This window comes from Denticeps clupeoides, chromosome 16, assembly GCF_900700375.1.
Source record: "Denticeps clupeoides chromosome 16, fDenClu1.1, whole genome shotgun sequence".
NCBI lineage: Eukaryota > Metazoa > Chordata > Actinopteri > Clupeiformes > Denticipitidae > Denticeps > Denticeps clupeoides.
The window spans coordinates 18344213-18369653 of NC_041722.1; the positions used below are offsets into that span (position 1 = coordinate 18344213).

Sequence of the window (25441 nt, forward strand, 5' to 3'; positions counted from 1 at the left end):
GGGCACCTGTCATGGCTGCCCACTACTCACTCAGGGTGATGGGTTAAATGCAGAGGACAAATTTCACTGTGTGCACCGTGTGTTATCACATGTGTCAATCACTTCACTTTTTTAAAGACCCTGTTGAAAGGGTGGTGCTTGACATGGTGCAAAATTGCGTTGCGTGGCATTGTGTTTGAAGCATGCAATACTGGCTCACCATCTGCAACAATAACTTGCATTAACTTCACACTCGAGCTTGCCCCGCCCGCAGTTTCCCAAATGCAGCGGCCTCGGGGAGCAGGTATAGTGTGTGCAGGTGTGTGTTCGGCCCTCCGCGCATCTCTCTGACTCACCTGCCCGAGGTCTCCATGCCGGCTGCGCCGGTGACTCATCCCCGCCCAGGCCGTGTCAGCGTCCCGCCTGGGTCCTGTGATCCGAGGCCGACAGCGCGGTGCGCCGCACGTCCCGGTGACTTCCTGCAGATGCCGGCGAGGGCGACTGCAGGCGCCTTGCTCTTCTGTCCTGCTTTTCACTCATCAAAGAAGGGGGTGTTCGGGTCAGGAGGGGGTGCCTTTCTTCTACTGTACACTTTTTTACTGTGATGTCAGTGTGATGGGATGCACGCATATAAATAGGTCATTCGACTATTCTAACACACACACGCACACAAGCGAAACTTGTCCTCTTTAATAATATACGGCCTTGCATAAGACATTTATATCTCCTACGCTCTGTTTAAGACACATAAAGAAGTTAATAATTTAGAAGTGTTATGTAAGGGTTTTGCATATCCTCAAATCATTCTGTGGCTAACAAACCCCCGAGGTGGAGCAGCGTTCCTCCGCGGAGCAGCGAGGACCAGGATCCGCGTAAATACTCAGCCGATGTGTGCACGTTTACAGTCACGTTGAGGAAGTGGCGTCTTCAGAGGGCAGATTTGCTAGTGAACTTGTTAATTGGAGTCCTAATGACAAGTGTTAACAAATGTCTGGCAGAGTGTTGCAGTAGAAGTGTTGATCAGCTTCAACAAAAGCTAGTAGACCTCTTTTTGGAGACCTGCATCACAATTATTATTTGGTTTCTCCATGTCAGAAATCACCTATTATTTCTGATAATTTGGTTAATGTGTAATAAAGTAAAGACCAATATTACATTGGCATAGAAGAGAATTTTTACTCTTTACTTAATTTGATGCTTTGGTGCAATTTAAAAATTGATTTGTCCACTTCCGGGGTTCCTGGGATCCCCTTCATCATGCAGGTAGACTATCTCGCGTTACAGCGTTGTAACATGTCAAAATTTGAATCGACATCATATTTCTTCTGCCTTGTAGATGACAAAATGGCGCCACAAGACATTCCTGCATGACTGGTGCTACAGCCAATGGAACGTGTTTCATGGACAGTCTTGTGTAAGTGAAGTGATTTCCACTGCAACAGTGCAACGAAACACTGCAGCACAGCACACGGTGACATGGTGAAATGTGTCCTCTGTATTTAACCGTCACCCTGAGTGAGCAGTGGGCAGCCATGACAGGCGCCCGGGGAGCAGTGTGTGGGGACGGCGCTTTGCTCAGTGGCACCTCAGTGGATCAGGATTCGAACCGGCAACCTTCTGATTACCGCGCTGCTTCCTTAACCGCTAGGCCACCACTGCCCCAACATATTGCTACGAATGGTGAAACTCACTTTGGGGTTGGATTGAGTCTCGTTTGGTAGTAGCCTAGTGGGTTAGACACTCGCCTATGAACCAGAAGGCCCAGGTTCAAATCCCACTAACTACCATCGTGTCCCTGAGCAAGACACTTAACCCCGAGTGTCTCCAGGGGGGGACTGTCCCTGTAACTACTGACTGTAAGTCGCTCTGGATAAGGGCGTCTGGTAAATGCTGTAAATGTAAATGAATTGCTCGCAGTTTTTTTTTTCCCCATCTGGGTACATTGCAAACAGCCACCCGTCGCTCACGAAGACATTCGTCGGCTGGATAAACGTGCAGGAGGGTTCGAGCTCTGCATATTTCTTCATGTGTTAGTCGCTGGCGCGCTATTGCCGACAGCTGATCGGCGGCTACTCGACCCCACAGAGGAGCGCCGCGGCGCTCAAGCAGAGACAATCTGGCCTTTAGCTGAAGGACGCAGGCCGCCTCTGCGCCGTTCGTTCTGATCGGGCTTTTTGCTCGGGTATTGATCCGGGCCCGTCAGGCGGCGTTATTGTATTTCCCCTCTTCGGGCGAAGTGGGCGGGCGCCGCGAGGCGACAGGTGCACTTTATTTCCCGCCACCACTTCCCACCCCGGGCACGCTCAGACGTTTGACGGCTTCGTTAACTAGTGGCCACCACATCCCACGGTGCACGGTCAGCTTTTATACACACCAGAGACCCCACAATTTCACACGGTAAACACGGGAAGGAGATGGACGGACCACCTGCTGAATCACGACATGAACAAGCCTGAAATCATAAACCTCATTCCGTTTTTGCGGGTTTGAATCTTTATGGCCTGACTGTATCTGAAAGATTAATAAAAGTAAGTTAGTTCTCAAATATGACTGATGTTACGTGATGGAGCTCATTAACATCATGGATCTTTCCCCTCCGTCCTCTACAGTCCTAATACCACTTGTGCACAGGTGGACGTCACAAACGGGACCACGCCCACTCTGGACGTGCATATTGTCAGCACTCGAATTCCAGCATTCTGATGGTGAACGTGGCAGAAGGTTGGTCCCTCAGGGTGGGAACTACTGTTTTTACCTGCAGATTGGGGCTGCGTTCGCACAAGGAAGTGGACCCGTAGTCGGAAGGTTGCCGGTTCGAGACCCGATCCGCCGAGGCGCCACTGAGGCGCCACCGAGCAAAGCACCGTCCCCACACACTGCTCCCCGGGCGCCTGTCATGGCCGCCCACTGCTCACCAAGGGTGATGGGTTAAATGCAGAGGACAAATTTCACTGTGTGCACCGTGTGCTGTGCTGCTGTGTATCACAAGTGACAATCACTTCACTTTCTCACTTTAAATCCTGAACTGCCAAGGTGCCACCGAGGTGCCACTGGTGCAGAGGACAGTCACTTCCAGTCACTTCCGCTGCGACCGCTTCACGTCCAAGTTAAACAGCCTCCAGAGATGCGGGGTCAGGCCTGGCTCCTCCCCCGCCGTGCAGTTCGCGCGGGTGCCGCGGAGAACGACTCGCTTATAGATTTCCCCACAAATTAATGAAGGCGCAGAGCAAGTCGGACATGAGAGAGGAAGCGAGGAGCCAGGGAAAGCCCGGGCAGCGTGGGCACGCCGTCCCCGTGCCCTTGATCTCTCTGCTGCCTGTGGGCGGGTGAACACTGGCACCCCGGTGCCTGCTGGGTAAAAGCCCCGGCAGGCGGGGGCGGATCTTTTTCTTTTAGCTTCGTTGTGTTTTTTTTTTTCTTTTTCTTTTTTGAGGGGGCTTTCCCGTGTCGACGCCGCTCCGGCGCGGAGCAGCCGGGCTCCCGCCGCGGTGATTGATCGTTCGGGGGTGAAAGGGCGCCGGCACTGCGGCCCCCGACACGCCCCTGCCGGGGACCTCGCCGCAATGTGAGGGCTGATTATTTGTCACCTCACCTGGGCCCTCCGTCCCCCTCACGCGGCGACGGAAAAGGTCACATAAAAAATGCATGTCGCCTCCGCGCGCCCGGAGATCCGTGCGAGGACTGGCGGCGAAGCGGCAAGGGGGTCTGCCACCAGACCAGGTAAATTAGGCCTTTTCAGGTACATTTACATTTATGGCATTTACCAGACGTCCTTATCCAGAGCGACTTACAACCAGTAGTTACAGGGACAGTCCCCCCCTGGAGACACTCAGAGTTAAGCGTCCTGCTCAGGGACACGATGGTAGTTAGTGGGGTTTGAACCTGGGTCTTCTGGCGTTACCCACTAGGCTACTACCCACCCAGGTATTTTTCCCACACTGAGCTGCAGTTTGCATAAGACGTGCGCATATAAAAAAAGAACGAAACCGCATGGACACGCTGCATGCATGTGGGTGTTCAAGCGCCATGCGCTGTTCCTTCTCCATCACACTTGTTCTGCCTGTCCTCCCTTGTCTCTACGGTGATAGGTAAAGTTTCTTTTTTTTTTTTTTATTTACCTTGTGCAACGATAATATTACATAAATGTTAGCACACACTGTGCAAAATATGCATAAGGCGTGGGGTACGTGTTAATGTGCCAGTCATTGTAGTGTGCAGTGGCTTGTGGGTAATTAAACCACCCGTTTCCATTTGCTGCGTTCACCTGTCCCTTCCCCAAACCGACAGAAAACTGCACCCCGAAATGTATAATTTAACTTGCGCATGTGTGTCAGAAGTCATTTTAAAAAGTTGAAGAGCCCCAGGTTGCAGATTTGAACGTACCAACACGCTTGTTTCTGATTGTGTCTCCATCTTCCTGCTCCTGCCCCTGCAGGGGTCGCGTGCTGCCCCTCCTGGGCCGCTTCAGTGAGCTGGGCCCTCTGCTCTGTGGCCAGGGTCTGGGTCCTGGCAGCCTGGACGCCGCCCTGCTGGACGCCGGCTGCTCCTCCATGCAGATGGACGGAGCGGAGCGAGGATTCTCCCTCAGCAAGGACGGCCCGCTGGACATGAGGATGGACGGAGACAGGTGAGTGCCTCGTCTGGACCGGGCTATTCTGTACTTTGCTTGTGGGACAGGGTGTGATAATTATGCCACAGTTATGCCATTTGATTGGAGCGGATGTCACTGCGGCCGTGGAGAAGAATCATGAGTGAAAAAGAAAGAAAGAAAGAAAGTGAAGTGATCGTCACTTGTGATACACAGCAACACAGCACACGGTGCACACAGTGAAATTTGTCCTCTGCATTTAACCATCACCCTGAGTGAGCAGTGGGCAGGCGCCCGGGGAGCAGTGTGTGGGGACGGTGCTTTGCTCAGTGGCACCTTGGCGGATCGGGTCTCGAACCGGCAACCTTCTGATTACGGGGGCCGCTTCCTTAACCGCTAGGCCACCACTGCTGTGAAGATCAACGCTGTGTTTCCACAGACAGGGGCAAATAATTAGCCGAACACACTTCAGATGGAGCGCCGCACGGGAGCGACACCTTGGTGTGCGGCTTCAACTCGTCTGTCAGTCTCCAGACATCCCGTCTGAGCTTGGCTGAAACTGCTTCTGATGTTCCCGTGTGAATTACACTCTCTGGTAACGAACGGGGGGGTTAATTAGAGTAATCCTCGCCTCCGCGCTCCGAAACGAGCGGAGACAGGGAGGAAGTGTGAAGGCTCGCCGTCCGGTGGAGAAGTCTAGCAGGGCCTCCCGTTCCAGCCGGCGTTCGCCGTGACCCCGTTCGCTTCGTTAATTAGAGCGCGCCCGGGGCAACAGTAAGTCTGGCGCCGGCGGCTTTACTTAAACTCGACATCGGTAACGCGGCTCCGGGCCACTTCACTTGCACTCCCAATGTAAACTGACGAGTCAAAGTTGACAATGACAGTGACCAGTCGATCGAGGTGCCTAGAGAGTTCCTGCTCCTGGGTTCCTGACCTCCGCCAGCACCGTTCGAAATATCTGCCATTTTACCTCGGCACCCGTTCCTTTGTAACACAACCTGATGGAGGTGTTGAACCAACAGACAGCAGACAGACACGCTGTTCCCAGATCAGATGTCCGGGGAGAGGTGTTATCTTATCAGTCACCCAGAGATCGCGTTCTGCCAATGCCGCTCTCACGTTACTAACCCGGATCCCTCCAGAACCCGTCCTCAGCCTCCCCTTACTTTCATTTCAGAGCCACTCTCGCTGCATTGTGGGAATTGTAGTCCCCCCCCCCCCCCCCATATCTGCACTGTGGACGCTGCGGGTTTAAGTTCTCTCCCTTTTCCCTGTTTTCGGCCATCGCGCCGTTTTGATTTTTTGCTGTTCCCAGTATGTCCCGTCTCTGCACTTACTTCCCTCATCAGCTCGCCAACGTGACATCATGAGTGGTTCCTCAGTGTCCAGGTGAGTGAGGTGCTGCCCCACCCGAGCAGATCTTCCGTGCTAATGACGGCCTAACGGAGGAAATAAGTGACTCGCTCCTGCCGAGACGCGTGCCTGTGGCTGGAGGGCCCGGGCACTGGTGGCGTTATCTGCGGCGGATCTCCGCTGATCTGTCTGAGATGGGAAGTAGCGGCCCTGTAGCATACAGATGTGTCGATGTAATGAGGGCATTTTCTTCGTCCGCTGTGCGCTTCCAGTCAAAGTTGCCCAAAGCACAAAGGCTTCCACTCATCACTGTACTCTGTTAAAATACAGAGAGAGAGAGAGAGAGAGAGAGAGAGTCTGTGTGTTTGTGTGCTGCCTTCATTTTGGAAAAATAAGGGTTTCCTGGGAACGTGGAGTTCCTGTTCAAGGTTCCAGTGCAGCCCCTGAATTCTGTTTTCAGCTCCTTGTGACACGTACGCCAGCACATTTGAGTTTATATCTTTGTGAGGACCTACGGTAATAACTGTAGTTATAGATAGTGTTGTTTTCGCCAATCAAATTTATGACTAAATATCTTTTAAATATACATTTTTGACGGGATGAAGATGAGTCGTAAATGCTGGTCATGTGACAAAATGTGTCATATAATATTGTTGACTAACAAAAACAAGACTTAATATGGTTAACAAATTTAAAAAATGTAGTAAAATATCTCTTCATTTTCATTGACAAAGACAAGGTGAGACTTTATCACGGTTTCCGTTTTTGTGTCTCCCGTCCGGTCACACCAACTATATGCATTCGTGGCATTAATTAGATTTCAGGATTCTTGTGATGGGTTAGCAGATATCCGCGAGAAAATGACGAAGTGATCTTTAAACGCATATAATAATGATTGTTTTAATTATGAAATGGGTTTGACTACGAACTACTAATACCATTAATGGGGCAGTGGTGGCCTAGCGATGTGCCCACTGAGGTGCCACTGAGCAAAGCACCGTCCCCACACACTGCTCCCCGGGCGCCTGTCATGGTGCCCACTGCTCACTCCGGGTGATGGGTAAAATGCAGAGGACAAATTTCACTGTGCGCACCGTGTGCTGTTCTACTGTGTATCACATGTGACAATCACTTCACTTCACTATATTGACTGGGTTAAATAGAACTGCATTACTAAAATAAAAAAAGTGTTAACTAAAACTCGACTAGAAAATATTTTTAGATACTTCTGACTAAGACTAAAATGCTTTTTGGTTTTAGTTGACTGAAACTTGAATAGACTAAAATGAGTCTGGACATATGACTAATAAAGACTAAAATGACAGCTGGACGTGAAGACTAGACTAAAACTAAATTTAAGACAGGCCGCCAAAAACATGCATAGTTGTAGACATGTGTGGCTACCTCAGTGTAACACGTGACTTTACCCTATGCCGAAATTTATCATCATTGGCCAAACATCTGTATTTCTTGTAAATGAAATGTTTTCTTCAGTGGAACCCAGATTTATCAAATGTCAGGTTCACCCCATGGATAAAGGGAGACCTGCTCTGCTCGTCACGAGGTATGAACTGGAACTGCTTAATTAATGAGTAACGACTGTCTGGAGAATAATCGTTCATTGCTCTGATCCGTTGGAGACTAGTTATCCACAGTGTGATCCTGCTGTCAGTCTGCCAGGCACAACACCACCCGTCCCAACAGGCCAGTCGCCCAGTGCAGACGTGCAAAAGGTAGCAGAAGCAGTAGTGCAGCTGGCATTGGGGCAGTGGAAGCGGAATCCCAAACCGCCAAGGTGCCATCAAGGTGCCATCAAGGGGCCATTCCCACACCCTGCTCCCCGGGCGCCTTTCATGGCTGCCCACTAAGTGAGATGGGTTAAAAACAGAGGACACATTTTCTGCAGTGTCTCACAATGACAGTCCATTCACGTTCGCTCAAGACTCCGCCCACTTGGGAGCGTTTTCTTAGAGGAAGAAAAGGCGTGGCCCAACAACTCCGGAAATGTCCTTGTGGTGGAACCTGTCCTTACACGTATGTGGCCATCATGAATATGAATTAATGAACTTCAGCCGACCTTTGTTCTGGAGCACCGATTCCTCCTCCAGATTCGAAGTATCCTTACAGTCACATGCCAGTTTCTTATTCATGGCAGTTTTAGTGTGATGTATACTGTCACCATGAATAATATAGACAATGCCAACTAGAGTTCCTTTTATTCATCCCCAGTTCGTTTTTCTCCGTTTTGTGCTCCAAGTTTGTTTACACTGAATACATTTCTGAGACGTTAAATGAACCTTTTATTCCTTTACAGTTGCAATATAGTTCTTACTTAGTTAGAAGCAAAATGTCTATGCACTAACAAGATATAAAAAAAAAAAAAAAAAAAAACCGTCTCCGAATGTCCTCCAGGAAGACTGAGGTCATCCGGTGGGCTTCTGTGTTCCATCCTACATGGCCACTTAAGGCATGAAATTGAGTGAGATTTCTCTATGTCGGGCCCAAGATATGAGCTGGCCTCCTTGTTCACTTTAGATCAGCCCCCCAGAACCACTCTCTCTGGATTTATGTGTGTTGTTTGAGGTGTGCGTTCATGCTTATATTGTGACTTTGCGGCATCCTTTTCACACTTGGCTTATTGTGGTAACTTTTTTTTGTTCGTCTCTTAAGTACCCCGATCAACCGCTGGTTGCTTTTTAAGCTGTACTGCAGATTTGTGGGCGTCTATTTAGCCCCATGTTTCCCTCTTCTTTTTATACCAGCGCTGTGAACGAAAATAAGTCCATTTTTAACGCAAGGTCTGCAGGGGTGAAATTGCTGAGATCATTTATTCAGTCACAGTTTATGTTTTATGTGAGGCTGAAATTAGAGCGCGGCCTTGTATTGATGACGGTGCGCTCAATATAGAAAATTCATAGGCGAGCTATTGCGAGACAGACGTAAATTTGATCACTTTTCAAACACCTGCAGATGTCTTCAGGTTAGATGACGGGCGAGGAGCTGCATTTTCCCCGGCGCTGCTGATGCGGCACGGAACCTCAATAGTCCACTGGGGATTTTTCTATCTATCTATCTATCTATCTATCTATCTATCTATCTATCTATCTATCTATCTATCTATCTATCTATCTATCTATCTATCTATCTATCTATCTATCTATCTATCTGTCTATCTGTCTATCTATCTATCTGTCTATCTGTCTATCTGTCCATCTACCCATCTAACTCTGAGATGTTTTTGTTTTTTTAAGTTAAATATATGTCGATGAAGACAGTTTAATTTCAGTTTTCTCAGCTCTCTCTCTCCTCTTTTTATAGATCTCAAGCCCACATCAGTGGGTGGGGGGGGGGTTCAGTGGTGTCAATGGGCTGCCAGTGTTTGCGCGTGTCGGCGAGGACCTGTGACGTCAAGCGGCTTAATTGGGCTCCTCTTTGTGCGTAGGTACCCCAACATGCCTTGCGCGGCTGACGCGGTGAACGCCTTAGATCAACAGGCGCTTGCGTCCATCCTGGCATCGTACGCGGAGGAGAGGCACGCCAGGAAAATCGCCGCAGCCATCGTGCGGGCGCGCAGCATCCACCCCATCCTCCGGACCCAGCAGCTGGCCAGCGTAGTGGCAGGTATCCCTCCTCATTAATTCCCAACACAGTCTCCCGGTTACCAAAAAAAAAAAAAAAAACGAGGGAGTGGAAAGGGAACGAGAGGGAGGGGGTCATTTTAATCCTAGTCCTCCCTTCGGGACTTATTTGTCCCAGCGAAGAGAGAAAAATAGGAATGAGACGCTGGTTCCCCGTAATCCCGACCATCACGGTCCTCCTCTCCCTCTTCATCATGCACCAGGGTCAAAGCATCGCCTCCGTCGCTGCTGTGGAGACGCATGTCCACCGACGGGGCGAGCGGGAGGAAGGAGGGCAGGAGTGGCGGTGGGCGGGGTTCTTTGTTTGGACTTTTCCGTCTGCCGCTTTGGGGCGTCTAGATTTATCGTCATCATTTCGACTTGCGCTCTCCCTCTCCCGGTTCCACCATCTTCCTTTTGTTTCCCCGTTTGCTTCCCGTAAACCACGCCTTAAACCCCCCCCCCGCCGGCCCACACTGCAGTCCCCCACCCCCATGCGGCACGTATGTGCACACATAAGCACTTTACTCACACACTTACGCCGCTACTCCACGCCCCTTTTTTTTTTCGAGCACTTTGTTTATATTTACGTGTTTATTTGCTGGCGGGAGCGGGGTGGGGCGGGCTGCGAGAGGGGGCGGGGCACAAGCCCGGCGCGTGCGTCACGGGTGCAGAAACAGGTGTGATGGAGGGCAGTTGTTTGATCTCCTCTGAGGGGGCGAGCAAGTCAACACCAATGTTTATTCCAATCAATCCAGAAGGCTACGACTCCCCACGGGTCCCCAGGGTCATGGTCAGGCTCCCGGCTACACGGTTGCCGCGGGAAACCGGAGTCGCTGCCGAGCAGGGAAGGGGAAAAAACAAAAAAATTAAAAATAAAAACACACACACACACGTACGCACGCATGCATGGCTGTGTGCGGAGGTGGGTGGGGGTGTTATAACGAGAGGTGCCAGGGGACTTTCTCTCCATCTCGGCGTGGATACAGATGGCTCCAGCCCCTCAGTGGCCCCAGTGAGTTCTGGGTAATGGCCCCTCCCTCCTCTCTCTCTCTCTTTCTTTTTGTTCTCTCACCTCGTGATTGATTTTTGATACACGACAGCCCCCCCCCCCCACCCCCCCACCCCCCCCCCCCCCCCTCCGACGGCCAGTGTGCTGCAGCCGCTGCATTTTGCTCAGTTGCGCATGTTTTTCATAAAGAACACAGGTGCATGAGGACGGAGACTCCACTGACGTCAGAGTGACGCTGCACTTTAAAGGGCCGGCCGGGTGTGGCTCAGACCCTTCCCTGCAGCGGTCGTGTATGAAAATGTCTGCTTTATGCCCCGATTCTGTGGAACACCCCCTCACACACACTGGCTTGGAGCCCTGGGACTCGTGAACGGATGCAAATTGCTCGTGAAAGCTGTCCTGGTAGGCAACAAATCACAAGCTGCACGCCTGCTAATGACCATCGGTTATCGGCTTCTCGGCCATTGAGCACAGCGCTTCTGTCCTCTGCCACAACGTCATATCTTTGTGACAGTGATCTCTGCTGTCAGTTGCAGCAGAGGCAGGACGTCTTCGGATGGGGCTCATGGTCCTGGCCTTAGGCGTCTCCTGCACACTTAGACAGAGCAAAGGCCAACACTGTTTCCTAAACAAAGAAAAAGTCAGCGAATTAAAGTTTAAAATGAATAGGTCTGAGTATGAATTGTGTGATGGATAGATAGACACTATTCCTGAACCGGCACTCTGTGCATCACTAAACTTTAAGCGTCAAATAGAACGGCGAGAAAGAGACACGGTCTTTACTGATGTTTGCACACGTACTGACGGGCGTGCGTTTAAATTGTCCAAAATGAGGGGTCAGAGATCAGGCTCCTCCCATTTTAAACTCATTAAGGAATGGAATGGTTACACCACAACATGGTACCAAGATTACAGAAGGAATGCCACAAGTGTACAAAAAGTATGTTCCTGTGTCAATCGGTCGTAGTCTTCAGGCTTCTAGATCCTGGTTCGATCTTGTACTTATGGAAACCCTTTACAAGTACGTAGCTCTGCACTTAGCGCAGCGTCCAATGCATCCAGCATCATAAACGCAACCAGCGATTCTACATTTTGCACGATAACGTTTTTCATTTCTGATACTCCAAATTCTGACCCAGAGCAGTTCATCGAGTGCTGAAGCTGCCCGACCTCTGTAGGACCGGTGTGGCCTGTTAATCATGAGTATATTGATCATTCTTTGAAGTGTTCCCTTGTTATGCCTGTGATTAGAATTGATCTCTCTGGATCTGTTAAGAGTTTCTGTTTCTAGGAACAGGGGTTTGGCGCCCCCAACGCGCCTCTACTGCTCTCTGGCCGGTCAGTCGACCGATCAGGACTTTCCTGAGAAGGTCCCAGACATGGCTTTTAACACTGATTTACAGATCCTCATCGATTCCCATCAGCTGTCAGTCATGCCCATTAAAGCGGCATCAGGTCGGGCTATAGGAAATTGCAGCTCCCATCTAGGCTCAATACTGATACTAAGGATGGTACTCAATACTCGATACTATGTTTGATGCTACAGTGGGAGAAAAAACAAACGCAGGTTTTTAAATTTTTTTTGTTAAGTTAGAATTATATAGAATTAAATTAGAATTATACAGAATTATATATATAAAATATCATTATGTACTATATAATATATAAAGTGCATAAAGAATTGAATAAATAAATTGATAAATTGATAAAAACAAACGAATAAATTAATGAAGCAATTGATTTATTAAATAGTGAACAAATATATGCATGTGAACAGTATATCTTGACAGTGACAATTAAAATATTCATATTACATTTGAACAACAACTTAACTCCTCTCTCGAAGCTCGTATCGAAAACATATATTTTGGAGTGATGGTCTTTCAAATACTTTGAAGTCTTGCCCACACACATAATAATTCAAACATTAGTTCATCAGATTTGCCAGAAGTCAGAATTTTCCTGATAATTAAAATAAAGTTAAATAAAACTACATTTCGTTGCCCAATAAAGTTGAATCTAATCTAATAATTTAAAAAGTCTTGATTGAATACTTGAGGCTACACAGACAGAGGTATTTCTCATTTCTAACAATGTATGGCAGTGATCAGTGTACCATGATGTGGCCTCAGTATTATCCAACACTATATTTTTTATGCAATTAGTTATTAACTGCATATTATGTGTATTGTGTAACATTTCTCTAAATCTGTTGTTCACCAGCCTCACCAACAATTATGAACATCAGACTTGGCATCACTTGTTTTCTTGCATTATGCATGACTATTGCACACATTTATTTTTATTATCTGTCACATGATCAATAACTATTTCTTTCTAACATTAGAAAAAAAGGTTGTATTTGATGCTTTTGAGGGGTTGGTGTGGAAGGCGTGTGGATCCATGTTGGGCTTGGACCAGGGGAAATGAGGAGATGATTTGGCCGCCTGGGCTAACCTTTCCATGAGGGTGGAGGCCTGGCCCGAACCCTGCTGCGGATCACAGAGTCAATGCTGTCTGGCTTACTCAGCCATCGTTTCAGTTCCTCCCTGAGCTGGTGTCAGCGTGGCACGCTGAGCCAGAACAATATTCATGATGTAGTGCATCCTCGAGTGGCCCGCCGCTTTTATAAAGCCGGATTTATGAGTTAATAATGAAGTATTGCTTACCATAAAACCTGCATAATGCCTCACTAGCATGTAACATTGGTGGGTTTCTGTAATGGCCCTTCCAGGCCTCCTGAAAGAAAAAAAAAAAAAACAACGTAAATTGGGGATATCTGGTGATATTAAACACTTCGTCTTTGGTCGCCGTGGCATCTATGATGTCCCTGTATTGAGAAACACCATTCAAATGGGCAGAAAACAACTGAGACGCACCGGGGAGAGTGATGGCGGTGCGCCTCTCGCCTGGCGAGGGGCGGAGGGAGGAGCTTGCAGATGGCGTCTTACAACCTCCATATTCCAGATGAATGTGACGGATCTGTGTTTTTTTTTTTTTTTTAATACAAACCTAAGGTCCCTCTGTGGTCTGTACACTTCATGGGATCAGGTAATTGGTTATGTGTTATTATGCAGGGTTCCTCATGCGGTTTTCACGCTGGAGGACTGATAGCTGTACACATTTCCATGCAAAATACCAAGCCAGCTGCGTAACACCGGCAAACTGTGGAATATGCTACATAAGAACATTTCCTCTGTCCGTGCAGGAAATAACCACCCTCAACCTCCCAATCCAGCTGTAGGAAATGAAAAACATTTAAGATATTTTGTTTGTCATTTCACTTGTATTTTGTGACATTTTTATTAAATCCTGTAGATTAGATAAAATGCAATTAAATCCTGTAGATTAGATAAAATAAGATTTCCGCATGTAATTTAATAATAAATTAATTTTAGTTTTGAATTCCGATATATATATTTTTTGTATACATTTTCAATCCAGTAATTTTATTTCAAAATTAAATTATTTTTAAATCTCTCACTCGCCTACATTTTTGCACATACAATATCTTTCTCTGTATTTATTGAATGATGAAATGTACCTCGCCGCTTCTATCTGCATCCGTAAACTGATTACACTTTCCGTCGGTTGAGAGGTTTGACATGACAAACGCGAGATAATTGATGGTTTGGTAATGCGGGGAGCAGGTGACTTGGGGGGTTGGGGGGGGGGGGGGGGGGGGGGGGGGGGGGGGGCTACAATTTATTCACCCCCCACTCGAGCGTGCCACCATGGGGGATTTTATTCCCCAACGTTCTCCACCCCTCTTCTCACAATGACACACCCCACCCGCCCCGTCCCCAAATGAAAGGGACCCCGTCAATTATCTCTCCCACCAACAAAAGGGTGGCACCAGTAATCCCTCCCCGCCCCGGCGTCTGGCGCGTGCTAAATCGAGGTGATACCCAGTAATAACGCCCCTCCCCTGGGCCGGCGGGACCAGGGCGACATGCCCCGCCTCCCCGGTGGCTGTAAAAACGCACCATGAATAACAGTTGTTGGATGTCGTTTAATCAATGGGATCGTGGCCTTAATTAGAGCCGCTTGCTAAAGGCTGAGAGCCGGCGTCACGCCTCCTGGAGGCCGCGTTTAACAATTGATTATTTCCCTATAAAACTCCCCCGTTATGGATCATACTTAGTCAGTAAAATGTGTGCCACGTTCATGATTTTTTTACACAACGTGGGCCGAGCAAAAAGTAAACCATTCGAAATTTTATTCATATTTATTTCACGTCTGCCCAGTCTTTTAGCGTTTTTTCCCGCCTCTGAATAAAAGTGCAGGTGGCCTAGAGAGTGAGACCTTCGTCTATGAACCAGACGACCACAAAGTCACAGGTTCGAACTCCACTTCGTGTCCCTGAGCAAGACACTTAACCCTAAGTTGCTCCATGGGGGGGGGGACTGTCCCTGTAACTACCGATTTTAAGTCGTTCTGGATAAGGGCGTCTGGTAAATGCTGTAAATGTAAATGTGTCCATGAACCAGGGTGGTAGTAGCCTAGTGGTTAACACACTCGCCTATGAACCAGAAGACCCGGGTTCGATTCCCACTTACTACCATTGTGTCCCTGAGCAAGACACTTAACCCTGAGTTGCTCCAGGGAGACTGTCCCCTGTAACTACTGATTGTAAGTCGCTCTGGATAAGGGCGTCTGATAAATGCTGTAAATGTAAATGTAAATGTATTCTTCTTCCTTTGACACACGAGTGGCGATCAGCTTCCACCGTATTAAACGGTACTTTGAGCTTCGAGCGCAGTGGGGCCGTAAATACGGGTGTCAGGCGGGGTCGGGTCAGCAGACGGGGCCGTGAGCCGGACCTGCAGCCAGTGTAAATGAGGCCGACTGTAATAACGGCGTGGCCGCGCCCGCACCCCCCTCCTCCGCCGCGCCTGTCGGTGTTAAAGATGAACGAGGGGCTGCGGAGTGGGCTCGGGCCGGGCCGGGCCGCGCTCGCATCGATCGCAGGGTGAGTCACTCGCAGCCGACCGCGGGACGACAGAAATGCCACCGCATCCCCCTCCCCGCTGCCGGATGGATGGCATTAAAGGCGGGGCCACAGACGTCTCCATCACGCCGGCAGGTCTCACTTTACAGCTGCAGATAAATAAAAGGAGATCAAGGCAGATAACTTGGCCGAGCGTGCCAATAATAACCGTGATAAAAGTAAAACAAAGGCTAGTGTTTGAAAATGCACCTGCGTGGGAGATGATGTAAACTCCAAATTCAGATCCTGCCGAAGGCCGCGGCCACTCTGGACAGTCATGCAAAAGATAAAAAGGACGACGTCCTTCATAGTTCGCCGCTTGTATGGTTTGCCTTAATGATCCTTTCGTTTGTTTGACACGAAGCAGTTTGAGTGAACCCCCCCCCCCCCCCCCCCCCCCCCCCCCCCCCCTGTTTAAATGGGCCACAGCAGCAGCACCCGGGCGCAGGTTATTACAGTCAGTCCTGTAAAAACACCATAAAACGACATTTTCCTTCAGCAGAAATCAACTTAAAGTCTGAATGCAAAGGTGATATAAACAAAAATGTAAAAAACGTCACATTTTATTAGGGTAGCACTCAAATATTTACAGTTATTGTATTTATTTATTTAATTAAACCTGTATTGAGTGTAATAATATTAATAAAAAAATATTGTGGGTAACATTCTAGTAAGGACTTAATAATAATAAACTTTCTTTCTAAACATTTATATTTACATTATTTATCAGACGCCCTTATCCAGAGCGACTTACAATCAGTAGTTACAGGGACAGTCCCCCCCTGGAGACACTCAGGGTTAAGTGTCCTGCTCTGGGACACAATGGTAGTTAGTGGGATTTGAACCTGGGTCTTCTGGTTCACAGGCGAGTGTGTTACCCGCTAGACTACTACCACCCTTCTAAAGGAGAATGTTGAACAGTTTGTTATAGTCGAGTCTGAACTAGCAGTCGGGTTACAACTTAATAGATGATACGAGTACGGAACGGTGAAGTCGTTATCCGTTCTTTACTCAAGCAAAGTTTTAAAGCGTCTCATTATCGTTGGTGGGCGTTTGGAAGCACGGCCTCCTGGGTAAAGAGTGGGCAGTGAGGAGGTGATTGGCTTTCTGCTCCCAGCCTTTCAGCTCTGACCGCTGTTCTGCTGGAGAACCGTTGTTCTTCTGCAGTTGTCGCAATTGCACAAATATTCACGGATGCTGTTCTGTGAAACGTTCTCAAGGTGGTTACGGCTTAGAACGTTTGATAAGCCGTGTTTCTTCTCTGCTAGGTGCATTTGCCGCCCCTGCACTCTACTCCCGCCTGGACCGCCTCCAGCGCCCCACCCACGTGGCGACCAAGACGTTCCAGGCGCTGCGCGTCTTCGTCAACGATGAGCTGAATGAGCTGCATGCGGGTCTGAGGGCCGCCCGGACCCACCTGAAGCCGGGCGGGCGGCTGTGCGTCCTCACCTTCCACTCGCTGGAGGACCGCGCGGTGAAGCGCTTCCTGCGAGGAGAGGACCTGTCGGCCCCGCCCCGCCACAACATCCGAGACCACGCCCGCAGCCGGCACTGGGAGGAGAAGGGAGAAGGCCCCGACCATGGCGATGACGCCGGTGACGTTGGAGAGACCGGCGGGTGGGTCCTGTTGAGGAAGATGACCACGCCCACCAACGAGGAGGTGCAGGCAAACCCGCGGGGGCGCTCCGCAAAACTACGAGCGGCCGCCAGGCGCCAGATGACCCCCGAACCCTGACAAGGACAAATGTGCTTTTTATATATATTTTCTCAATAACAACCTAATAAAAAAAAAAAAACGTAATTAAGTATTCAGCGCGTAACGTGTTCCCATTTGTAGTACAGCTGCAAACAGCCGGCGAAGTTGCCACGCGCGTCATTTACCTTTTACGCCGGGAAAAAAGAACAGCGCCGCTGAAGGTGAAAGCAAAAGTCGATACGTGCGTATGTATCGCGCCCGCTTCCCTTAGCGATGCATTATTGATACGCCGGAATCCCGTATCGATTCGTTCGAGTTGAAGAGTTCACGCCAGACAGCCGTGGTGGTGCGATGCACACGGAGTCACGGTCACGTCGTGGCATTTTAGGATTTCACGTACGGTCTCCCCTCGAGTCTAAATGGTGGTTTTCAGCTTGGATCACGTTCTGTTTTAAACCAAATGTCTTAATTGCAAGTTGCCCAAACTGCCACGTGGCGTCCGTCTTTGCCTCAGGAGGAGCTTCAGAAACTCACCCTCCTGACCCCCGTATTGTTCTCCGGTGGGTTACGTCCACGCGGCCCGTCCCGCTGTTCCCGCTAATGGGCAAGGCTCCGGCTGTGACCGTCTCATCTCTCGGACTGTCACCTCATATCAGCACACGATGGATTATGGTGATTTGATGGAAGAGGACGAAGGGGAGAAAATGGGCTCTCACTTTCAGAAAGCCGGGCAGACGGACATGTAGAAAGAAGGCGGGGCTTCATCTGTAACGTCCATGAATAATAATAATAATAATAATAATAATATTAATTGATCGTGCCGTTCGGTCGTGACTCTGTGTCTGTGTGGGCAAGAGGGCGTCCTGTTCTGGTGCTGTGTGTGCGGACGTGTACAGAAGTGTGTAGGGAACAGAAACAGAAGTTTGTGTGTGTGTGTGTGTGTGTGTGTGTGTGTGTGTGTGTGCATGGAAACAGAAGTTCTCTGATGAGTGAATGGCGTGTGTGTATGTGTGTGTGTGCCAACGTGTGAATGGGCGCTCAGGTTCGTGTGGGTGTTTTATATAGTGCGTCAGTCAAGTGTGTGTGTGTGTGTGTGTGTGTGTGTTCTTGTCTCTGCGCACTGATGACTCACACACCTGTGGGTCGAGGCGAGGACTGTGGCTGCCATGGCAATAAGCTCCGTACCGCCGCAGAGCCCTGAGTGTGGCTTGCGCCGTACCTCCGTCCCCTCCTCATCAGGTACAGTATGGCCACGCCCCCAAACTCCCCTGCCCCGCCCAAGTATCCTCTGTGTGCTTCTCCCTTTTGGGGGTTGCGGCCTGGAGATGGACTTCCAGTCGGGTTCCTCTGTGGGGGACGGGGGCGTGGTGGCGCAGCCTGTCCCTCTGACGTTGCCCCTGCATTCAGATGACATTTATTAGTGGGCGTAAAAGAGAGAAATAAACAGGCCCTGATCTCGTTTGTACTGTACCGCGTGAATCAGCGTCTTTAAATACTCGGTGACTCAAGCGTGTCACAAAAGTCAAGGAACGAGAATGCGTGTGTGTGGGCACGCGGCTGTCCGCTGCTTCATTAAGGTGTTGTGATCTCCGCGTACGGTACGGGTACACGCCGCTGTTTTCTCTCCTCTCCTCCACGTCCGTGTTCTTGTGGGCTCTAAATGCGGCTCGCCTCCTTTGTTACCGTGGAAACTGAGCGGCACGCCGAAGTTAGCGGTGTTGCGGCGCGTTCGCCGGCTACCAACTAGAGGGGCCGGCATCCGCCCCCCGACCCGGCCACTCCTCCAACTCCAGCGAGGGCCTTAAAAGCGCAGTTAATAAAATATTCAAATATTGATGCGTTGTCCTTTGTAATGACATCACGTTAATACATTTATGGCATTTACCAGACGCCCTTATCCAGAGCAACTTACAATCATTACTTACAGGGACAGTCCCCCCCCCGGAGACACTCAGGGTTAAGTGTCTTGCTCAGGGACACAATGGTAGTTAGTTGGATTTGAACCCGGGTCTTCTGGTTCACAGGCGAGTGTGTTACCCGCTAGGCCACTACCATGACTGACGATTGTGAGACAATCATCATATGTACATATAAGCAATTCTGCACTTTTATGTTTTAACAGTAGACAAAAACCTCCATTTCTAAATGTTTTAACATCACTGCTGTCCGGTTTCTCACACACACATGAACTGCCGACACTGGACATCAGCAGTGTGTTGCCGTATTGAATTTCTCTCCCACCCACACTGTGAACTGGGTGCAGTGGGCATTCCGCTTCTCCAGAACGGAAAATCGGACATCGATTCCGTTCTCATTGGAAATGGAAATGCGTCGTTTTTCGCGTCTTTTTTTTTTTTTTTATCTGACCGGGGAGCTTAATGGATTCCGGCGTTTCCCTGAACCGCAGACGCGTGCAGCATCTCCCTGCAAATGATTAAAGAGAAGCGGCGGACAGAGCCGGAGTTCTGGGCCGCACGGAGTGGGCCTGAACATGTCTGAGATGCCACCCCGCCTCTCTGATCCGTGACACGCGCACCCAGCGTGAGCTCTGTCATCTCTCTGCGGGACATCTGCTGTCCACCCAGTCTACAGGTGTGTGTCTCAGGGCCCTTAGCGCCTCGGCGGGATCGAAAGGCGACCCTGCAGCGGAGGGCACCCAGTGAATGGATTACATGTATTACAGATCCCGCTTACTGCTATTGTGTCCCTGAGCAAGACACTTAACCCTGAGTGTCTCCAGGGGGACAGTCCCTGTAACTACTGACTGTAAGTCGCTCTGGATAAGGGCGTCTGATAAATGCCGTAAATGTAAATGTAATAACGTAGTAATATTTTTGGTGCCGAAAACGACCCCCACAGCGTCCCCTCATGTCCCTGGCTGGGTGCGGGACGAACGATGATAGCACACTCGCCCCCCCGGCCCGCTAATTAGCCATAATCTGTGCTGTGAAGTCCAGGTTTCGGACGTCAGCTCATCCAGCGGTGGTGGTGGGTTGGGTGATGAAGTGGATCTGGAATACAATTATTATTACGATGCGCTAGTTGCGTTTTTCTCGTCCTTTCGTCACCCAATTTATACAAAGATATTATGTGTTGTTGTGACAGAAGTGCTGAAGGAAATTACCGGCTCGCGGTTTCTGTATTTCAACAAAATGATCAGGTTTCGTGGCGCTCTCTCCTTCCTGAGGATAAAGACGCTTCTGCTGCGTGCCCGCGCTGCGAAATGCGGTCAGGGCGGGTGTTTCCGGAAACAGGAAGCACTTCCTGTGAAATGGAGTTGGATATGCGGGCGGGTCCAGACGGTTGAGGTAAGAGCTCGCCTCAGTTCATTATGAAGCACCGAGGCCCAGTGGGAACAGGGTGGTTGTGGGTTTATAAGGACGGGTTGATCTCCGTTCGTCGACCCGCACCTGTGATAAAAATCCGTATTGGTAAAAATTCACTTATATTGATGTTGAGCAAAAAAAAAACTGTGACTCCCAAGGAAAACGTGGCGTTATTGTGAAGCTGTAGTAGAGCAAATGAAGCCCGAACTTCTCACGGCTTTTCTGCATATAATGTTCACAGAGGAGGGCTTCTGGACTTCTAGAGACGGAACTTTGCCTTGATGGTACAGGGACAAATTACTGGGACAAAGGGTGGAAACGCTGTGGGACACCAGGGTACCTTGGCTTTCCACCAATGGGCCCCACCCCCTCCTTTAAAAGTGAAAGTGACGTGATTGTCATTGTGAAACACTGCAGCACGGCACACGGGGACACAATGAAATGTGTCCTCTGCATTTAACCCATCACTCTTGGTGAGCAGTGGGCAGCCATGACAGGCACCCGGGGAGCAGTGTGTGGGGACGGTGCTTTGCTCGGTGGCACCTCAGTGGCACCTTGGCGGATGGGGATTCGAACCGGCAACCTTCTGATTACGGGGCCGCTTCCTTTTTGTCAATCTGTGGACTGCCGATCTCCTGGACTGCTGGCTGGTGTTTCCCTGATTCAGAGCTGGAGGAAAACGTGAATAACGGTTCTGAACAGGAAGGAGCTGAAATTGAAATGATTTTTGTAATTATTATTTAGCCGACAGGTTGCGTTCTACGGAGAACAGCGAGAACCTCGCCCGGCCTGTCCCGCATCATTATTGGGCCATTATGCCTTCGGATCTCGAGATGATGTTATTAACCAGCGTGTCCTACACTGAATTTAATTCTGTAAAGAGAGATTCATGGACATATGAATAGATCCATTGTAGTCAAATCATCGTCTCTCTTGCCGAGTGGTCCTACTGTTCGCATGTAATGATGGGACATAATTCCCCGCAGGAACAAGTGCAGTCTGCATTCGAGGGGCTTATGATATGCAAACTAGATCTGAATTATATAAAAACGAGTGAGAGTGAGAGGAGGCAAGTGTAGGTTAAGTGAGCGTGGCAATGTGTGTGTGTGTGTGTGTGTATTTGTGAGGACCGAAAAGCCTTAGAAATATAGAACATATGGAATGTCAATGAAAATGTAAACGTTATTTAGAAACATGCTTAGAATACATATGTTACATAGTTATTACTATGGTATTCACGTGCACAAACAAATATGTGTGTGTGTGTGTGTGTGTGTATTTGTGAGGACCGAAAAGCCTTAGAAATAAAGAACATATGGAATGTCAATGAAAATGTAAACGTTATTTAGAAACATGCTTAGAATACATATGTTACATAGTTATTACTATGGTATTCACAAACGTGCACAAACAAATGTGTGTGTGTGTGTGTGTGTGTGTGTGTGTGCGCACTCTACTAGGCCATGGAATTTTCTGAATAACTACCTCCGCTAGTCAGTGCCAGCCATTCCTGCCTCGGGCCAATCCCCTGCCACCCAGCCCCGAAGGAAGGCGGAGACGTCCAATGACGGCACAGCCTGGCAGTTTCGTGCCACGGCTGCACCACCCAATCCGCAGTCTACAGGCCCGAGACGGGCGGAGCTGAGAGCCAAAGTGCGAGGCAGGGTGTGGAGACACACACACACACAGGCGAGAGTAGGAAGGTCTCATTCTTGTCAGGTAGGGGCGCGAGCGTCTTCTCCCCTCCTCCCATCCCCACAGCACCCCCAGTTCCTGCTGCTGGCACAGCCTGGGCTATAAAAAGATTTTTGAATGAAAAAAGAGACTTTGAGGTCGCAGCCATTTGAATGATTTTTGTGAATGACGCAGGGCCCCGCGGCCTCATGGGAGGCAGATCAAACCGGGCAGAAGAGACAGCCATGTTGGAAGCTGCCGGCCGACTTACAATTAAACCTCACCAAGAGAAGGAATAAAATATATCGAATCTCCAGACAATTAACGATAATTAATGAACCATCATTAAAAATAAAAATGCACCCTGCAGAATACTCCGGATTTAGGAGCTGTGGCCAAGGCCACATCACTGGTGGTCTTCGTGGTCATCCTTCTCCGATACGCAGAGGCATGGATGACGCATGAAGCGTTTCATTTCATCTACACCCATCCCCCAGAGTGAAACATCTCCACGGATCAATACAACGGGATCGTGAGCAGGACCAGGGATGGAATTTATGGCCCCAGACAGGCAACTAAAAATAAGCTATTGTTATTAACTGCTATAAAATCCAAAGGTTTCCAATGACCTTTTCTGCTCAATGTACATTCTCGCCTCAAATCTCGCACTTTGCATTCGTGTCCTCTTTACTTTTTCCAGTTTTTTTCCACGTCTATCCAAGTGTCCAGCGCAGCTTGTATGGAAACGTGAGGGAAAATCATGGAATATCAATATCAAGCCCCGGTTTTATTAAACACGCGATCGGTGGAAATTACAAAAACAAATTGCAAATCTTTCATAAATGGGCTTTTAGACTATTATTCGGTGAATCAGTCTTCTGTCTCCACATTTTATAACAACACAAGAGCAGACTGTAGGGCCCTGTGCAGCGTTCTGCATGTTCGCTAATGTAACGTGATGTGACACGGGGTGCATTCATGTAATACCTCACCATCTCCCCGAACCGCGACCCTGCTGGGCGAACCGTACCTCCGCGGTCAGGGAACAGTGATGCGGGCATCCAGCGCAGGGCTCCATGGAACACACAGGGATTTAATTATGATGAAAACAATATACACGACGAGGAACGAGGATTACAATAATCACAGTTACATTCATCCAATACGTACCGGTGGGAACAGGGAACACAGAACAAGGAGCACACAGAAATCCTGGCCCGGAGTATCAGGATTAAGCTGCGCTTAATGACAGTTAAAATAGTGCCCATGAAATTCCAGGGAGAGGAGCTCCGTTTTTGATTTTGGTCGAATTTAATCTGATGGAGCTTCATGGGCCGTATGAATAAAACACTCTGCAGAGCATCAGGTCTGTTAACGCTGTCGGTTCTGCGACGGCCTACACACAGAGAACAAAGTACAATACAAAGTGAAGTGATTGTCACATGTGATACACAGCAGCACAGCACACGGTGCACACAGTGAAATTTGTCCTCTGCATTTAACCCATCACCCTGAGTGAGCAGTGGGCAGCCATGACAGGCGCCCGGGGAGCAGTGTGTGGGGACGGTGCTTTGCTCAGTGGTACCTCAGTGGCACCTTGGCGGATCGGGATTCGAACCGGCAACCTTCTGATTACAGGGCCGCTTCCTTAACCGCTAGGCCACCACTGCCCCAAGGAAGTGTCACTGTGTACCTGTATGGGTAAAAATGCTTGTCGCTGGTGCAGTACCCTTCTGAAGAACAATAATGTACCCGTCCTCGCAGGTACCTTAGTCACCTGTACTATTTAAGGCACAATTGTGTACCTTTCATGACTGGAATTTAAAATTATATTTACATTTACAAGTGTGATGTAGGGACCTGCAAAGGGCAGCAGACGTGGGCACACAGAGGCTGGGCTCGAACCGGCCACCTTCAACTCACAGGCACAGAGTCTTAGTCCACCGAGCTATACGCTGCTGTGTTTTTCTGTCATTGATGTATTTTCATGTACGTTCCTTTTGTCCTTTGTTGCGTTAATCTGCTCTTTTACAAACATGAACATCAGCTTCTTTTTTGAAATCCAGTGGAAATCTGGCAATTTACAAGCATTTTTCTTGGTCCATTGGGGTTAATTGGGATCATTTTCATGTGGTGCAGGTTCATGGGTACAACTGTGTACTTTCACAAATCATGTACCTATAAAGGTACAACATGGTATCACAAGGGACCTTTTGGGGTACAGTCAACTGTAAGGAACAGTTTTGTACCTGGAGGTTTAATATTGTACCCTGTGTGCACCTTTATTTCTCTGTGTGTATGGTGGAGCCTTTTCTCATCACATCTGGAACCTCTGGTTAACTGCTAAGGCGCTCTGGCCTGCTGAAGCTGGTCGCCCCACACGACGGAACCAAGATGTCTTCAATCACTGCCTGACTGTACGACGCACTGAAAAGCGGCTCCTTCACCATCATCTGCTGGCAGGGCTGCTTTAACAGCATCCTGGTTGGTGGGGGGGGGGGGGGGGGGGTTCAGTCTGGCCCCCTGCAATACCCTGACATTTGCACACGTTGCTGAAGTCGTGCAGACATGATTAATGCCAAAGTCACCCCTCTGAATAGCCGCTCCTTAATGAGAAATGTGCTTGAACACAGTGCGACCCTCCTGACGGGGAATCGGTGAGATGGTGAGCCGCATCAGAATCAGAATCACATTTACTGGCCAAGTGTGTGAGTGAACTCATACAAGGAATTTGATCCTGGTTGACTGTGTCTCTCAAGCACAGTCGTATAGTCTAGATTTAATATATACCGAAAATACAAAGAAATTATACCGTAAGTGTAGAACTGTGGTGACCTAGCAGTTTAGGAAGCGGCCCTGTAATCAGAAAGTTGTCGGTTCGAATCCCAATCTGGCAAGGTGCCAATGAGCAAAGCACTTTCACTTCACTTTATTCTGTGACAGTTGGCGGGTCCACAGTCAATAATTGCCATATCATAAGATATGTAGATGATCTGTTCAGGTGAATATTCAGTTACTTACTCTTGGTCTTAGTCAATTTAATACTCAATTTAATCTTATTTTATACTGAAATATCCATGACTATTTTAGTCTACTTTTAGACAATGAAATTGTATTTTTGTCTCTTAATTTTTTATTAATTATATTCTATTTAACCCAGTCAAAATATTACAGGTACCTAGTAGAACAGGCAAAAACTTGTTACA

At 48.8% G+C, this 25441-nt stretch overlaps 1 protein-coding gene across 3 annotated transcripts in view; it reads left to right on the plus strand.

Moving 5' to 3' along the window:
* mettl15 (methyltransferase 15, mitochondrial 12S rRNA N4-cytidine) overlaps positions 1-17835 on the plus strand; it is a 59558-nt gene extending 41723 nt beyond the window's left edge. For 2 of the 3 annotated variants that reach the window (XM_028956850.1, XM_028956852.1), the window contains 3 exons: positions 4415-4606; positions 9363-9541; positions 16808-17835. In XM_028956850.1, the coding sequence (XP_028812683.1) occupies positions 4415-4606; positions 9363-9541; positions 16808-17274 (838 nt within the window). In that variant the 3' untranslated portion in view covers positions 17275-17835. Of the gene's footprint in view, positions 1-1315; positions 1394-4414; positions 4607-9362; positions 9542-16807 lie in introns of all 3 variants that reach the window. The other variant, XM_028956851.1, reaches the window with a different exon arrangement.
* The last annotated feature ends 7606 nt before the right edge of the window (positions 17836-25441 follow it).